The following is a 19,237-nucleotide window of genomic DNA, read 5'->3' on the forward strand; positions in this document are numbered from 1 at the left end:
ATGCAGTGACAAACTGGACAGGTCCCTCCCCCAGATAATGTTGTCAGATTCAGAGTCCCCTATAAATACTTCATTCTGTGCAATTAAATTTGGGGAAACGTTTGAGGAGCCAGGAGACAATTTCATCACTTTTTTTTTGTTTTCTGTTATTTTTTAATAGTCTGCTCTTTGGAAGATCGGGAATGATGTGGGAGCTGAAATCCATCTCCTTTTGGAGGGCAGTCTTTGCAGAGTTTTTTGCCACCATGCTCTTCGTGTTTTTTGGACTGGGCTTTACCATGCGATGGTCTCCGGGCCCCGTGAACGTGCTGCTGGTTTCTCTGGGGTTTGGCTTTGTCCTGGCTGCTTTGGTACAGGCGGTTGGACATGTCAGCGGGGCGCACCTCAACCCGGCCGTTACCTTCGCCTACCTGCTAGGGGCGCAGCTGAGCATGTTCCGCTGTGTAATGTACATCGCAGCTCAGCTCCTGGGGGCAGTAGCGGGGGCAGCTGTGCTGTATGGGGTCACCCCTCCCGCGGTACGGGGCAACCTGGGGCTCAACACGGTAAATATGTTGGTAAACATGCACTTATGAGGAGAGAGAGAAAAAAGTTAATATATGAATTTGTACAAACTAAAACCTTACTTTGAAAACAAATATTAAAGTGGGGAGCAAAATGGTAAATGTCCTGAGAAATTAATGTGAAAAGAATCGTAACAAGAGGCAGTTAATAAATATAACGTGTAGCGACCGAAAATGTAACTTCTAAAAGTTTCCTTTATTGAAATAACGGGCTTGAGATGTGAAATATCTTGGAGAATGGATTGAGATAACATTAACTAGCACATTTTAAAAAGGATGATGGGATAGATTAATCGGAAATCTATACAGACAGCGAAACAAAACTGTTGTAAAATGAAACTTTATCTAATTGACAACTTAATGTTTGAAAGAAAAATGCATTTGGAAATCTGTTAAAACTTTTTTTGAAATATTATATGTAAGGACGTTTGAAATACATTTGACTTGAATAGGAATATAAACAAAGCACCGCAGAGTAATATTCCGGCAAATATAATAAAAAGGTGGGTGCAGGAATTAGTGCAGTGACAGTGAAATATAACAGAGCGAACAAGCCCAGTAAACCGACACGTAAAAATCTTTTTTTAAATAGTAATGTAAAGAGCGGAGATAGAATGTGCTGAAACTTGCTCCGGGATTATTATACTTTTAATGGGTATTTGTTTAGTCTACTGCGAGTCAAAGCGATGAATGTACACAAACAGCCAGTAAATACAGTACCGCCGCATTTTAGACACTTTTGAAGGTGGTGAACTCTGGACCAAAAGGGTGAACTAAGAGAAAGCCGGAACTGCACTTACTCTCGAGAATTTATTCAAGATGCTTCCGAATTCTGAGTCAGTCTAAACTTTGGGATTTAAACATCCACCGTTAGAATCCAGAGGTAACCGGGAAAAATGAGGGGGGTTACCCACCGCTGGGCATGAAACGAGATAAAATAAGAGGTTTTAGCCACAAAATGTAAATATATCATTTCAAATGTTAAAGTTCCTCATTTCCTGAAAACTTATAAAACACTGCAATAATTGTCTCAAAGGGCAGATCTGATTCCTTTGGATTTCGATCTTATGCCACACGATGACAAACCAATTCGAAGTAACACCCCATTTTTGAAATGTAGTCATATTTATCAATGGATTCCGAGAGCTGTTTATTTACACCACTGAATTCAGCCATAATTTAAGATTAATTAAAAATATAACGAGGAACAAGAGTCCAGGATTTCTGTGTGGAGCTCCTAGACTGGACGACGCTGTTTAATTTAGTGAGGTTTACTGAGCGTTGAAAATGTCAAAGGTCAGGTACTGTAAACAACAGGGTGAAAATGGAGAGAAATGTAAAGCGAAGCATGGGGTTAATGGAAGGGTTGTCGTTTTGTCTTCGGTTAGACTTTAATTTCACTTACTGTTCACATTTTAGTCTGCCATAGTTGTCGGTGTGCATCGAAACAAAGCTAGCTGTATAACGTCGGAAACGACATTAAACACCTGGCTTGTGAGATCCCCTTCCATGAGACTATCTCACAAGGGATCGAGTTTGTATGGAATGCAGTATAACTCTAGCCTTTATCTATGGGCCAATGTGACAAAGGGAAAGAATACGTGGCCAGTATTTAATGGGTTCATCCTTAACTGTAGACCCGATGCTCGCTTTGCTTTTTAAACATTATTACTGAAATCATTCGTAACAGTAGTCTTCGTGATTGTTGTTTTACCGTGTAAGTTAAATATCTGGCGTGTTTTGAGACGTTGGCTGACTTATTTTGAGTGGTACTGAGATGAATATTTATTCGGATAATCCAAAATGACAGCCTTAGAACACCCCATCAATTTGATAGATACCCTTTTCCGAACGATAAATCATTTTAAAGGGAAGTCTTAATTTCTGTTTCAATTCATATCCAACATAATGGAATTTGTTGACTTGCGATTTTATTTGGAGTGTTACTTTTATCCTATGCGGTTACATTACTTAGGAATCTTATTTTAAATAAAGACCTAGTGGGTTAAATCTACCACTGCATGGCCTGGACATTTTCAGGGTCTTAGAAATATCTGGAGATATATCCAAAGATTTATGAAACCTCCACTCTGCTTGAGATAGCAAGTGTGACGGGGAGCACGTGGTGCTTTCGATTTTGTATACTTTTGTTGTTCTTGTAAATTGCTGGAGTTCAAAATGGAAAATAAAGATAAAAAAGAGACAAAAGCAAAGCTTCACTCAGCTGTGAATTCGTGTTCGTTCTGGAGATACGGCTGATTTGAGTTCACAAGCTCCCTATATAATGTGCGCTTTGCATTGCTAGCTGCAGTGATTCTGGTATGGCTTTGGGGTCTGCATGGCTTAGAGTACTGCAGCCCGAGGACCATTAAAGTTCAGCGACATGGCCGTGATGAACAGATGCCAGCAGTCACAGCTAAATCCCGCCCCCCCCCCCCGCCTCTAATGTAACAGACAGGTATTAAACCTACAGGTAAGAGCGTTGAGTTTTCATATCAGTGGCTCTGAGCACTCCCAATATCAGTTCAGAGTGAAGACTCCAATCTCTTAGTCTGGTATCAAGTCTCGAAACGATATTATGCGGGAAGCAGATGTTTTGCCAGGGTTTACACCACGAATTACATGGTTCGGTCAGTTTGTCGAGATGCTGGTATCGCGACCGGAATAACCTGGGAAAAGCTCAGGCCGTTTCAAATAGAGCCACATTTTGTCCACGCTTTGCAGTGCCACAAAGCAAGTGTGTAGGCACTGCAAACTGACTCTCAGTGTTCTGGCATGATGTCGCTGCTTTCTCCAGAACAATATTTACTGGTTAGAAACAAATAACTGGCTAGCAGCTACCGCCTTTAGAATCTATACTTGATTTACCCCAGAATAAAGGCGACAATATGAACAGGGTCTCTGACACAAGACCGGGTCAAGGTAAACACGGGCAATGTGTGTAATTCAGGTCAGTGTATTCATATTGTGGACGCATTCGGTAAAAAGTAACAACTCCCTTGCAAAACTCTGGCTAGTGTATGTTTCAGTGTTAGTTACGGCACATGTACATTATATAGACTAACAGACCCCATGCCACTATTTGAAGAGTAGAGTTCTCCGTGATCTGGTCAACATTCCTCTCTCAACCAACACCACCAGAAACCTAGGAAGGAAGGACTGGTCACTGATCTCATTGGTGTTTGTGGAATTTTGTTGTGTGCAAACTAAATGGTCACTGATCTCATTCCTGTTTATGCGATGTTGCTGTGTGCAAAACTCAAAACAGACTAGGTGGTCACTGATCTCATTGCTGCTTGTGGGATCTTGCTGTGCGCAAACCAATAAAACAGACTTGATGGTCACTGGTCTCATTGTTGTTTGTGGGATCTTGCTGTGCGCAAACCACTAAAACAGACTAGGTGGTCACTGATCTCATTGCTGCTTGTGGGATCTTGCTGTGCGCAAACCAATAAAACAGACTTGATGGTCACTGGTCTCATTGTTGTTTGTGGGATCTTGCTGTGCGCAAACCACTAAAACAGACTAGGTGGTCACTGATCTCATTGCTGCTTGTGGGATCTTGCTGTGCGCAAAAGACCACTAAAAGAGACTAGGTGGTCACTGATCTCATTGTTGTTTGTGGGATCTTGCTGTGCGCAAATCACTGAAACAGACTAGGTGGTCACTGATCTCATTGCTGCTTGTGGGATCTTGCTGTGCGCAAACCACTAAAACAGACTTGGTGGTCACTGGTCTCATTGTTGTTTGTGGGATCTTGCTGTGCGCAAACCACTAAAACAGACTAGGTGGTCACTGATCTCATTGTTGTTTGTGGGATCTTGCTGTGCGCAAAATACCACCAAAGCAGACGAGTTGGTCACGGATCTCATTGTTGTTTGTGAGATCTTGCTGTGCGCAAACCACTAAAACAGACTAGGTGGTCACTGATCTCATTGTTGTTTGTGGGATCTTGCTGTGCGCAAAATACCACCAAAGCAGACGAGGTGGTCACTGATCTCATTGCTGCTTGTGGGATCTTGCTGTGCGCAAAATACCACCAAAATGGATTAACTAGTTATTGCTCTCATTTCTGTTTGTGGGATTTTACTGTGCGCTAAACACCAGCAAAGCAGACTAGATGGTCATTGGTTTCATTGCTGTTTGTGGGATCATGTTGTGCGCTAAACACTGCCAAAAATAGATTAATTGGTCATTGATCTCATTGTCCTTTGTGGGATCTTGCTGTGTACAAAATTGCTACTGCATTTGCCTACGTAATAAGTCAATTGACTTCAGAATACATTATTGTATATGAAGCACTTTGAGATATATCTGAAAGACATGATAAGGCGTTAGATAAATACAAGTGTCTCTTTAAAAAAAAAAGCACTTCAATCACATCAGGTATTATCTTTCAGTGTTACCTTTCATTGATATACCATAGGAATAAGTATTCAAGATGTTTTCAGGTTTTGATTTTGGTGGACCTAAGCTTTGAATATTTAGGGACTGAAACTGTAAACTGATCCTAATAATTAGTGTGAGTATTTCTTGGCTACCAGAATAATGGCTGGAGCTTCTCCCCTTCTCTACTCCTCAGGATTTACATGGATACCCACTACCCTTCCTTCAACTGACTGCCTAAGCTTCAGATAGCACAGACACACAAGCCACCATTAGTCTTCCAAGAACTGGACGCATAGTTCACTACTAGTGTGCCAACAATCAAGACATAATTCAAAACAGCTAGCCAGAGCTCGGATGTATAGCCTGTCACTAGCTTGCCAAGGATTAAATGTACAATTGGCCACTAGCCCACCAAGGACGAGATGCAAAATCCACCACCAGCCTGCCAGGGCTCAGTTGCATAGTTTACCACTAGGCTGTATAGGAACCGATGCATAATCCATCACTAGATCACTAGGATTTGGACACCTCCCACAAGATCACTGAAAATTAATTGAAATCCATTTTTCCAAGGATCAAACACATAGTCCAGCAACAAACTTCTAGGATCCCCACTAGATTTAATGACCGTGAATGGGACAATTCTCCCAAACACCTCCAAATTTGAAAAGTTAAAATGTAATAACAGTAACACATCAAAAATACTATTTAGTTTTTAGTTCTAGCTACAAGCTGTAGGCGCAAGCATTACAAAAAAAAATGTATTTTGCCCTTTTATGCAGACACATTAACTGCTGTGATAGAACATGGGAAATGACACTTTGCTTCGCTGCCTGTGTACTATCATGCTGCATTCAGGCCAACATTGTTTGAAGTAAATCAAATCTAGATATTTACTACTGAGCCCTAAGTGTCTCACTCATCCTTAAACAAGGCCCCATCTACCTGTTCTGGTGGTTCAAGTGGATGCTAACGATCCCATGGCACTATTCAAAGAGCAGGGAGTTCCCCGCCTCCTATCCAACATTCTCCCTCAACCAACTCTACCAATAACAGATTAAACTGGTCATTTATCACATTGTTGTTTGTGGGATCTTGCTGTACACATTTGCTTGCATAACAACAAGCACTGGACTTCAAAGTAATTCACTGTATGTGAAGCAGTTTGAGATTTTTTTGAGAGATATAATAAAGCACTAGGAAAATGTAAGTCTTTATTTTCATATATATTTGGATCTCTTTGGATTTCCAATTCTCCAATTCAACTTGGCATTGATTCCTTCCGTGAGCTGTAAAAAAATGCTCACCATGGCAAAGCATGCGTTAGGATAAACTGTCTTGATGATGGGTTGCAAAATGTCTGGTAGCTCAGATGTGTACATCAGCCAAGAAAACAGCATATGTACAAATGGGGTGTGTGTTTCTTGTAAAAATGGCATAACATTGCTGTATGATACATGTACAGTAAGCTTGTGATAGGCATAAGTGTTACTGTTTATGCATTGTAGCATAGTGTGCATGTGGAATGAGAACCATGTATGCCTTAGTGATTCATCTTTTGACCATCTGGTTTTTCCAAACAATAATAGTGTTTTTTGGTTTAATTTCCTATTCTTAAAATGTTATACAGGTATATTGTAGCCTGCACAAGAGAATGAGGAGTGGGCACATTGTAATGAAGGATAATTAGATATATGATGGACCTATGATATCAGATGCGGAAAAGTGTTGTGAAATTTTAGCGCATGCTTAGAAAACAAAGCAACTTTTCCTCAAAAATATTTTGTTGGACTATATGAGGAAATGGTAATTAGGAGGTGACTAGGATTTCAAAAGTTTAGATATTTGGCCAAATTTAATTGTGGCTGTGATTTAATTATAGGATGTTGTCTCTTATATGCTGAAGAAAATCCTAGTTTATCATGTAATACATTATTCCAGTGTTGAGTTCACAGGCATAGATTTTTCTTGACAGTTGTGGAAGGAGGTCATAATTCAACTCTCTTCCTGATGGGAGGTAGGTTAAAGCATTACTTTTTAATTATTTAACTTTTTACCCCAAATACAGCTTCCTTCTCCCTGAAATCGTGACTCATTGCAGCCTGTTAGCTGCAAGGATCCTATTTGAAACGAGTATGGGCAGTCTCAACCCAGTTCTATGTGAACATGATGTGGAGATGCCGGTGTTGGACTGGGGTGGACAAATGTGAGAAGTCACAAAACACCAGGTTATAGTCCAACAGCTTTATTTGAAATCACAAGCTTTCGGAGCGCTGCTCCTTCGTCAGGTGACTTCGTCACTTCACCTGACGAAGGAGCAGCGCTCCGAAAGCTTGTGATTTCAAATAAAGCTGTTGGACTATAACCTGGTGTTGTGTGACTTCTCACATATGTGAACATGGTTCCACAACTCTAAACTACACTTAATTTAGCACAAGTTGCCATTCTCACTCAGAGAGGCCGTGCAAAAGTAGTGTACGGAAAATGAAAAAAAAAATACAATTGTTGTATTACACGGTGCTCTTCTGAGCTTGAAGGTTAAGGGATACTGTTGGGGCAAAGTAGGGAGAGCTTTGGTTTTATCCAGATGTTTGATGCCGACACTAGTTCCAAAAGTGGAACAGTTCCATTCTCCATCCAGCACCGACATCCCTCAACTTGATGAACACTAAAATTCACCAAAGAAAATTCTCAGCCCAATACACAGGTTGCTTGCTCCTGTTTTTTGGCTGTTTGATTCACAAAGAGGCGGGAATGAGGATGTGATGGAGATTGGCAAAAAAAACATCTGAGTGAGCTTGACGCCAGTGATCAGATTGTACTCATTGGGTTATTTCATTCATTGATTGCCTGGCTCCTGAAGCAATGGCACGTCTAGTAATGGCCCCTCACTAAGCCACTCTTTTCTAAAGTGTGCACTCCTTTCTGTCATGTCACATCCACTAGATATTAAAGTGCCTGTGGTTTCAAACTATAGGGTGGATGGAGAATTTTATGTACCTGTGGGTCTGTGTGCTGCATTGATTTTGTCAGCAGGCAAAGGTATTCTAAGACACCTGTAAAATTCCCCATTACAGTATATTCATTTCTGGTCTGTTATGTTTTTCCATTTCTCTTGGTGATGTTCCTTTTTATTCTTTAGCTGCATGCTGGAGTGGGTCCTGGCCAGGCTACAGCTGTGGAGATTTTCCTTACTCTTCAGTTCGTTCTCTGTATTTTTGCCACAACAGACATTCGCAGAAATGGATTCATGGGCTCAGCAGCTGTGATCATTGGTTTTTCCCTCACTGTGGGTCACTTCTTCGGGGTAAGTCTGCAAATTTCGACCTCAACTTCACCAAAAGGACTCGATTTTAAAATAAGTAACAGCAGAGTCACACGCGGAGGATATACTGAGCTCTGGACTAAAAGGGAACGAGCACTCTCCCAACACCTTAGTTGCTAAATGCCACGCTCGGTGTGGTACTGAGCCATACAGACCAAGAAGATCCCCTGTGCGTACTGAGTTAGCCGATCTTGGCTGCGGTACAACTGAGGCGCTAAAATTGGCTGTCAGACCCCCCTGGACCAGGAAGGGGAAATAAATTACCCAGGGTTCATGCTCTTGATCACTATTCAGCAATTCCTGCTGGAAAGTACACACGAATGAACATCAAGCAAAGACAGGTACCGCACCCAAGTAGCTATTATACCTGAGTCGGCCTCTTAGGGGATCAGTTTTAATTGATTTTTACTGTATCAATCCAAATCCCAATTCTGTCACTTTGGAAGTTTTACCCATGATTATACACCATCAGAATGATAAATAAGCTTGGGACTATGACAGTGCAAAAGGGATATGAGGGTTGATTTTCCACTCGCTTTACCTGCCGTTAATGGAGCAGTAACGGCCTCAAAATGGGGTCAGTAGCCTTACTACCCCGTTAGCACCGGTGATGCTGCTCCTGGGCCTGGCTAAAGTGGCCATTAACTGGTCCGGGCAGCAGGCGGTCGAGAGGGTTGTTTGGCCCGACTGCCCCGCCTCTCTTCCATGGCCACGTTCGCGCCCGGGTGGCCCTGGAGATGGAGCACGCGGTGTCCGCCGGCACGCTCGATGCCTTCCGCGACCGGTGGGCACCACAGGGACTGGAGTGCATCGTCACCCCCGGCAACCAAATTTTAATTTAAGTTGTTAAGTTTCATTTAATGTTTTAAGTTTAGTTACAGTTTATTTGGTTTAGTGTCCACACAAAAAAAAGTACACCGGCGATGCGGCCGGCTCCATTGTAAAAGGAGCCTACCGCTAGGTGTCCAAAGTGCCCGCCTGTTTCCGCCGATAAGCCCCTTTTAATATAGAAATCGGAGTCCTATCACGTAAGTAGGGCCCCGATTTCCATTTTAGGTAGTGACGTAAGAAAACTACTAGGCACTTGGTCTAAGCGTTAAACAAAGCTTTAATCAACTGTTTTACAACATGGAGGTCTAGCTGTGTCCTTCACTAGTTCCTGTTAAGAATGTCCTGCGCAAGCTGGGCCCGTGCCCGAGTATTTATACTCTCCCTGGACAGCGCCACCCGTAGGCCGCTCAGTATTATTTCATAAGTCTTTCCTTCATGAATGACTGATTCATGTCAGGTAGTAACTGGTTGGAGCCATCACAGCGCAAGCTTCGACAAGTACTACAGGTGACGGAAGAGAAGAGGCCCAGTAAAGATAGGTCTTGAATTATTTTGGTGGGCCTCGAAGGAGCAGTAGTGTACTTCCAGGGCCCTCAAAAATAATCTGGGCCTCTGCTGCCCTGGGACCCCTCCCCCACGCAACTTATCTTGCTGCCGGCAGCTCCGGCCAGTTTTCTTTTGCCGAATGGGACGCCTAGTTTGGCACTCTGCAGCTCACCTGGCTAATGTAAATGAGGCCGGAGCCTCAAAATCACAGGGGACCACTTTGCCGCCAGAATGGGTGGTCGCTCAAAAGCCAAAATAGACCCCGTGGTCTACTGGAAGAATTAGGTTTGATTGGCAAATGGCCTTTTCTCCTTTCATACTTTCTTGTGTAGTACTGACTGTTGAAATCATGACAGGGAATTGAACACATGACTCTTGATAGTCACATGGTGAGGAGTTGTAATTAACACCTTTTTTTCTTATGAATTGATTTAAAAAACTTTTTTGTTTGAAATTATGACTGATTGGAATCATATGGAATAATACAAGACTGTCTTCTGTTTTCTCTAGATCTATTACACAGGATGTGGAATGAACCCAGCCAGGTCCTTTGCACCAGCCGTGCTCACTAGAAACTTTGGAAATCACTGGGTAAGAACAAACTGAATTCAACTAAAATACAGTCGGCAGCTGAATAAAGAGCACTTGCTTAAAAAAATGAAAACATGAAAGGCTGTTTTAAAATGCACCAAACACCAACTACTTAACCAGAATCCACCAGGTTAGGAACTATGGGGATTTTTGTAAGTTAGCTAGTAAGTTACCCATCACTCTAACCTATGACCAAGGACTCCTCAAATACATGGCAGCTGTCTCTCACTCTGCCAGCGCATTTCACACTTCATCTAGAGCCATTGTCTGTTTCTTTACCTGTCCTATTACCATCTCGTCTCACCTTGAATATCTCTTAATGTCTCTTCTTTCATCCCCTCCCCCATTTCCCAGCCCCCAAACTGCCTTTTGTTTCATTTCCTGCCTTTTCTCTCAGTTCTGTAGAAGGGTTTCGACCCGAAACGTTGACTCTATTTCTCTCTCCACGGATGTTGCCTGGCCTGTTGAGTTTTTCCAGCATTTTCTGTTGTTACTCCTCAAATATAGCTCCATGAATTCAAGTTTATTACAATGGAGACATGGGGCTGCATTTTAATGGGGAAGGCGGGTTGGGAGCCGGGGGGGGCTCCGAAGCGGTCGGGAAAACGGGTTTCTCGCAGGCCCTGTTGAATTTAACGGCAGGGCCTGATTTGCATGGGAGATTGAGAGGGTGGCTGGCTCCAGGCGGGTACGCCTGCGGCATTAGGCTGCAGAGAGGAGGGAGGGAGGGATTGTGTTGGGGCTGGGGGGGCGTCGCTGAGGATTGGGGGGGGGGGGCGGGGGGCGGCTGGTGAAAATCGGGGGCCAGGACCAGCATGGGGGGGGGGGGGGGAAGTATCTGAGGATCCGGAACCGGGGGGGCCTCGGAGATTGATCATGAGCCAGGACCAGCACAGGGGATAGGGGGGTCGGGTCGCTGAAGATTTGGGGGGTCAGGACCAGCACAAGGATCGGGGGGAAGGCGGGTGAAGATCAGGGGCCGGAACCAGCACGGTGAGGATCAGGTGGGTCGTGTGAAGATCAGGGGTCGGAGGAGCAGGGGGGGTGGCGGTTGGTTAGGGAACAATCAGCGGCCCGAGGAGCAGATCGGGGGGCCAGAGGAGCATGGGGGGGGGGGAATTAGAGTCCTGGGGGGGGTGGGTCGCCGATCGTGGGTGTTGGGTTAGGCAAGGACACTGGATTCAGGAGCTAAGTGTAAAGGCACTTACCTCCTGTATCCAGCAGTCCTCGCCTTACTTTAGCTGGTGGGTTTCACGAGGCCTGCAAAACCTGACCAGCTAAAATTAAATTCAAAATGGAGGTTAAAGCAGAGGCTTCCAGCCTTATTGTAATATTTAAATAGATGACCCCCCTCCCCCACAAAAAACCGAAAGTGGGCGGGTTGGAGGCGGTTTCTGGTCGGGATTCAGATTTTTAACACTTTAACTTCCCATATGACCCTAACTCATCCGTTTTTTTTTAGGCTAAAATTCCCCCCATGGTACTTATTTCAGGCAGTTTTGTCCCAGTTTGAATCTGATCTTATTATACTTGATTGTGAAGCTCTTTTAAAGGTCATAAGTTGTCAGTAATTTCTGTTTTGTGAATCGAAGTAACCCTTTTGATTTTGGTGGAGAGTTTCAAAAGTGGGATCTTTATATAAAATCTGTTCAGCACTGGACATGATGGTCGAATTATCTGGTCAGATTATCTGGTCATTATCACATTGCTGTTTGTGGGAGCTTGCTGTGCGCAAATTGCCTGCCGCATTTCCTACATTACAGCAGTGACTACACTCCAAAAGTACTTTGGGACATCCGGTGGTCGTGAAAGGCGCTATAGAAATGCAAGTCTTTCTTTTTATTTCACACATTTCTTAAACTCTTCAAAAAATATACTTGTACTAAAAGTTCCATTCTATCAGTTTCTAAATGTATTATATCTATAATGTCACTATGCTAACATATAAAGCTGTTCTAAAATGCTATCTTAACCATGTTACCTGAGCTTCCCATTCTTCCTTAGAAGGTCAAACAAATTTGCAGTAAAAATCATCTTTCTACCAACCAACTTCGTACCTCGTAATGCCCGCCAAAGGAATTTTTACTCCAATTACTGCCACCATATATGTTAGCAGCATTTTTTAAATAAAAGGGCAAGTTAACACCCGATACCATGTTGCAGTTTAGAGGATGCATCAGTTCAGAAACTTCAAAAGTTCTATTAAGTCTCTATATCCTAGTTATAAGCAAGCTATTTCCCTTCTAAATAAAGCATGTATTTTTAAGCATACCCTTGATTCTCGAGTAATCTGAAAGACTAGTTTAAAAGGCCAAATGGCCTCCTCCTGGGCTACAAGCTTATAAAAAGGGATTTATGTTTTAATTAAAAAGCAAAATTGTCCATAATTCAGCACAAATTGTCATTAAATTAGCAATCTCATTTAGCGAATTCATAAGGAAGGCCATCATGAGAAATGGAAATGTCTCACTGGAGCACTAAGAGGTGCTCTTGAAGTTAGTCTGGTAGAAAGTAACCTTATTTGTTCACTAACCTTAAAAAAAAATTCTAAAAGCAGTGAAAAAGATGGATGCTACTGTAGAAATGGCGACAGATTAACATTCAGCAATCCTGAAACAAACAGACATTGGGGATGAGAAAATCTTACTTTGTTTGGGTGAGGGAAGGATAAGGGATTGTCCTGATTTTCACAGCCACTTCTTTTCAATGTTTAATTTTAAAATTGAAATCCTCATCCTTGTTTTCAAATCCCTCCATGGCCTCGCCCTTCCCTATCTCTGTAATCTCCTTCAGCCCCACAACTCTGAGGTCTCTGGGCTCCTTCAATTCTGGCTTCTTGCGCATCCCCCGATTTTAATCGCTCCACCATTGGCAGCCGTGCTTTCAGCTGCCTTGGCCCCTAAGATTCCCTCCCTAAACCCCTCTACCTCTTTCTGCTCCTTAAAACCAACCTCTTTGACCAAGCTTTTGGTCACCTGTCCTGATATCTCCTTCTGTGGTTTGGTGTCAAAAATGTTTTTATTGATTATCATTCGTTAAGCGCCTTGGGACGTTTTGCTGTGTTAAATGTGCTCTATAAATGTAAGTTGTTGTTCTACCCAACTGATGCGATGACACAGACTTTACATGCCAGTGCTGAGCATCCTCAGACTAGGAAGCTCCTAATCACTACAAGTGACCCTTGCGGGAAAGTGTACATGTGCATATGTTGGATGAGAACAGGGTCTGGCTGGCCTCTGCTGCTTCCATGGTACAACAAAGCCTGCTGACCATCATTGTCTAGGTTCACACACAAAGATAGCCACTTGGGTGAGGTATTGGTCGGATGTCCGCACCTACGGAACCATACCCTAAGCTCAGTCACCAACTTTAGGAAAGTAAAAGATTGAGGGAAAGTGCTCAATTTGGATTAGTTAATACTATTTTGTCTCTCAATGTTATCATTTCTTTATCTTTGCAGGTGTACTGGGTAGGTCCTCTGCTAGGAGGTGCTATAGCAGCGCTGCTGTATGATTTTGTCCTCTTCCCCAGGATGAAAGGTCTCTCAGAGAGACTGGCTATTCTTAAAGGAGCTCATCCCCCAGAAGCTGAGGGACAACAGGAATCTAGGAGCGATCCCATCGAACTCAAAACACAAGCCTTATAAAAATAGTTTTTAAAAAAGGAGTTTACAACACAAGAACTATCCTATCATCACCAAGTGACATTGTGAAATTTACTGTGTTGTTACTGAAGGTGTGCTTGAAAGAATATGAATGCTGTTAATGTCCCTGAGCTGGGAATTATAGAACAGAGGCTATATCTACAATTACTGTACAGACAGGAAGGTATCTGGAAAAAAGCAAATGAAGATTAATTACTCAAATTTGTTCAATATTCTAGGATTCTTCAAATTCAGGGTTTGAATGTAATAATCCACTCATTAATTGGCAAAAAAAATCCTATTTAGAAGTGGGTTTGCATCATGAGCTTATTTGACTATAATTATACTTTACTACAGTTACATTAAATTTATAACCTGCTTTTTAAAAATGTTTGCTCATTACAGAATCTTATGCTTGAAGTATCATATAATGGGCTGTTTTGATGGGACAAAAACATTAGTGATTTTTTTTTATTTTTTAAAAAGAGTCTTGAAGTTCATGAAAAATGTAAGCAAGTTTAATATTAGTGAAGACCGGCAGTGAAGGTCACATACAGCTGGTTAAATCTACCATTTTGAAGTAGGATGGATTTATGTGGATGTTCTTTTAACTTGCTTTTTTAAAATGCCCCCAATTCCCCAATATGAACAGGATGCTTACTTTAAAAATGACTAAATAAGGAAAAATTCAAAAGGGTGATGCCATCATGTTGGGGAATTTTGCTGATAAACCAGTTTCTTGGAAAATTTTCCTTTCTGGCCAATAGATCACATTACAGCCTGTGTTTAATCACTTGTGGCTGAATTTCAGCCCCTCCCTTGCCACTCCAAGTAGTTTAGAATAAATAATTATGTAACCTTCAGAAATATTTTTTCAAATGATCCCAACCCAGCATCTAATGGCACCCTCACAAAATATTTACAGGAAACTTTGTGATATCCGGCACCGACGGGACCGAGCTGTTGCCGTCCCATCAAAACTGCCGGACAAACCAGCGCTAATGTTAAAACATACGGAAGCTTTTGAGCTCCGTATCTGGCAACAAACCCTGTTGCTTAGCAACAGCTTCTAAACAGTCGGCCGTAGCTTGCAAGCGTCTCTGTAGCTAAGCAACAGCTTTAGCTAGACCTTGCAGAGCCTGACTAGTGAAAAAAAAGCAACGAAAAGAAAAAAAACTTACTGAACCGACTCCTGGTTTTTGCCGGTGGCTCGAGCATTCCGGACAGTTAACCTCCGGATAAACCAAAGTTTCCTGTACAAATAGATTAGATTATCTTGCAAGGCAACATAACTCCTTGAAGATGATTATAAAAAGGCAGCAACATGATTGTGTGACGAGGATGATAATCTTTTACTAGTTGAAAAGTTATACATACAACAATCTGACATTATCATCCAATTGTTACCTTTTGCAAAACAAAAGTGCAACGCTAATAACTTCAGTAATTTATTTGAAAAATTAGTTTGGATTGGCTATTTATTTTGTCTCGCCTACACATCAGCTGATTTTGGGCATGTTCCCTCGTTTTTGATATCACATCGCCATTAGGCTTGAGTCGGGAGAATCTGAAATTTGAATATGGGTTTCTTAACCATAGAAAAATCCATTTTATGGCACAGGCATCAGTGTGTTTTTTCCCCGCAACACTTGTTGCTGCACTCACCTGAAAATGGACAAATTGGTGTCTGAACTGATGTGAATTTGGAAACTACAACACTGGTCCCTAATCATCACATCATTTCTAACACACTCACAATTCTCAGAAAATCAGCATTATTCGATATAATCGGATGAAAAACATAGAGAGACAGAAGGAGACCAACACAATTTTACACCCCCCTTAATTATGAACAAAAATGATACTTTATAGCTAGGGATGAGCATTTGTGTCTTTAGATTTGAAGGGTTGAAGCCAAATTTGATGGTTTTAGAATGCCTAAGCAAGATCCAGAAACCTGAATTGCGCAAGTTAAGGACAAGTTCTGAATGGTCATCACCATTTATAAAACTCTCAAGTATATCAGTTAATAATGCCACACAATCCATTGAAAAAAACCATAATGTAAACAAAGTTTCACCAAATCTGCCAACAAATCCTTTACTACTCATTTGTAGGGTTGTTTGAATGTTCTGCTTCATGCTTGGTATACCAGGAAACAGATATGTAACTGTATTAGTCCACTGGGGCAGCAGCAACAACAACAACCATACCTCAGCATTTTCTGTGTGAAGTATTCAAGCCCAAACAAAACCAGTGAACAATAAGGCAAAAAAAAGTAAAGAGATCTGTTCATCCAACTTTTTCTGTTGTTGACCTTATTTTTTTAAAACCCCAGACTAAAACCCAACAAGTTTTGAAAATGCAGTAGTCCCAGTACCAGCATCGCTGGGAGTGCAGGGCTTTTAATGGTGGAGCATTGGGCTCCCAATCCTCAAGAGTTACAACTCCAAATCTCACTCTAACATACAAACTCATCTGTCCTCATTGGGTAAGTTCTGTCACTTCTTGCTGAAGCTGCTGGATGAGACCCTTGCATGATGTTCAAGTATTAGCATCTTGCAAGGTGGAGGAAAGAATGAATACTTCTACCTCACAAAGTGCACCTCCTGTTAGCCAATCGCCGGGACAGCACTGATGGCACCCGTGAAGTAACTCAGACCTTTCCAATCTCTTGGCTGAAGTAAAAAGCAGCAGCATGAGGCGGAAGGAAGTAGGGAGAGGAAAGATTAAAATAGCTCTGATTAGTGTCCATTTTTGCACTCCACATTGCACTGTGCTAAACCTAATAGATCCATGTCAGTTTGTTCCCTATTATGAATTCCTTGGGCTCGAGTGAATGCTAACTGAAAAAAGAAGCGATCAGGGGAATATTTAAACAACATTTAGTGTTAATCAGCATTACTGTAAACGCTTTTGCCTGTAACATACCTCTGGATTTGCACATGTGGATTTCTTACAAGCTGTGTGAGATTTGTGCTTTGTGGTGAGGTTATAGGAAGTTGCTTTTAGAAGGACGACTACTGCCCTCATTAATTTTGGAATGGAGAATTCCGCCCCCCCCCCCCTGCCAGTCACCTGCAATAAAACGTCAATTTAACACTGCCACTGTTACTAGGATCAGTTCTTGTATTCATGGGCAAACAGTTTGGACTTTTCTTGCCCCTTTGAGAGCAACTCCTTGCGTGTAATCACTTTGATCTTTTCAACCAAATTTTTTTGAATTGGGAGTGACGCTACAGTTGTTAAAATAGTGCATCTTTGTGGTATTATCATCATTAAGGCAATATATTTTGAATAAATACATTCTGAAAAGTGGCACAGCATTATTCTAGTGGAAGTTTACAATGGTTCCGATTAAATTTGATGAAGTCATAGCACATCAAATGGAGGTAGACTTAAAATGGCAAGTTAAATAAAACTCTTTGCTCATTCTTAAAGTCAAGTACTCAATATGTATTAGGGATCCAGGATGCCTCCTTACCTCAAGATTTGCACTGAATTGACAATGCTTTAACCATTTAAGCGAGTCAGTCATTTGAATTTCCTTAAACTGCTCAATGCTTAAAATTCCCCTTTCACAGTCTTTGCAGATTGCTTTAGAAGGGAAGGTATTTTGTTCAATGGCACCATCGCTGGAGGCGTTTCAATATGGCGTGGCTATCGAAAAACCCGCAGTTTTGACTCTTCAAAAATAGCATGTCCATTAAAAAAAATTATATTGAGACTGATAGCGGCTTAAGCTGTCTTTAATATCCCACTACAATCATTTGTTTTCTCGCCTTCTCTAGCAAGATGTCAAAGGAGCAGGAAGCATATGGGAAAAATTAAACAGAGTGTACAGATTTACTGAAATTCTCATGAGCTGCATACTAAAGGTGGTTACTGAGATGCTGCTACAGAACTTCCTCGTACAACCCAGCACTTGGAAAATAATTTGGCAGTTAATTCGATTGTGTTGCCTGTAGTGAATGTGGAATATTATTAAATTCAAGCCCAAGTTAAATTTATAGTATGGGATTTTTGAGTCTTATTTTACTCTTTTATTGCCTGCTTTAAAAAAACCTGCTCACAGACACATGCTCTTATCCACTATTGCTAAAGTAAATTTGTGCCCAAAATGGATTCCTTTCTACAAGTTACAGAAACACAATACCAACTCTTTATAAGCACCACACAATTATGTATGTACAAGACTTTGTGTATTTTTTAGCTGTTACTATAGAAAGTTAATGTAAAGGTTAAAACCTCCTTCATGTTTACCAGTGTGTGTAACTTGTAGACATCAGCAAAAAAAGTAAGGAAAAAAAGAATAAATCCTACACAACTTGAATTGTGGCATTTTTCCTTTTGTGCCAAGTGGACCAGTGAAGTGACTTGTATTTGACCCACTTCAGGTGCCAACCCACAATTAGATTTAGAAAGTCCAAAGTCTACAATGGTTTTAGCCAAAAACCTAAAGGAAATCTATTCACAAATCCTCAAGATCAACGGATTTGTTTTTAATCCCTTGTTGGGTGCTACCTTTCCCTCCTCTTCCCCACACGACACAATTTCCCAGCCTAAAGGGTTGGCAAACAGGTGACTTGCTGCTAACTGTCAATCTTACTTTGTAACCAAGTGCTGGAATCTGGCGTGACCCGTCCTCAGATTTCTCTCTCTGCCAAGAGATTCTTCAAGACAGTACAATTAAGATCAAGAACCAGTCTCCTGCTACTCCAGTTCACTAAGGAACGACACTAACCCATGGTTCCACTAAATTGCTAAAAAAAAGCTTTACAGTGGCACCAGGTTACAACATTGTCTTTTTATCTCTGGCACCTTGATTTGAATCCATATTGAAGTGATTCATATCTATTTTCTAGTTTTGAGATGTAGGGGAAGGATCCTAAGTGAAACCGGTATCAATCCAGTTCCTACTAAGCATGAGTCCAAAGCACAAAAGATGCTGCACAAATAAGTATGCCTGGTGCTGGAAATGAAAAATGTGACGCTGGTACACTAGTGCTTGTGTTTATGAGGTTGGGAATTGAGGCACATTGTTGGGGTAGAGTAGAGGGGTCATTCCCCTGCATCTGGCCTACACTCTGACTGTAAACGATCAAGATATAACAATTTAGCCAATGCACTGCCACCCTGAAACCAGCTGCTTGGAAGTGCAGGGCACTTGATCACCATGGTTCTTCCTTGTAGGAATGTCGTTGCCCTCCAACTACTGGCACAGCTGAAATTGGAAATCATACAGTATGCTGCGCCATGCCACTTAAAAATGGTTTTTTTTATGCCTGTCCTGACCAGAAAAGTTTATTTTCATCAAGCATGTGAATACGCGAAAAGGTCATCCACTAG

General features: G+C 41.7%; 1 protein-coding gene across 1 annotated transcript; it reads left to right on the forward strand.

The window, feature by feature from the left end:
* The first annotated feature begins 92 nt into the window (after window positions 1-92).
* Window positions 93-18,215, forward strand: LOC147097067 (lens fiber major intrinsic protein-like). Its single transcript, XM_085972863.1, has 4 exons — window positions 93-545; window positions 8,095-8,259; window positions 10,165-10,245; window positions 13,706-18,215. The coding sequence occupies exons 1-4, from the start codon at window positions 183-185 to the stop codon at window positions 13,889-13,891; spliced, it is 795 nt and encodes a 264-aa protein (XP_085828989.1). The 5' UTR covers window positions 93-182; the 3' UTR covers window positions 13,892-18,215.
* The last annotated feature ends 1,022 nt before the right edge of the window (window positions 18,216-19,237 follow it).

Source organism: Somniosus microcephalus, chromosome 33 (genome assembly GCF_052327205.1).
Source record: "Somniosus microcephalus isolate GS21.2 chromosome 33, FLI_Smic_1.0, whole genome shotgun sequence".
In the NCBI taxonomy this organism is placed as follows: Eukaryota; Metazoa; Chordata; class Chondrichthyes; order Squaliformes; family Somniosidae; genus Somniosus; species Somniosus microcephalus.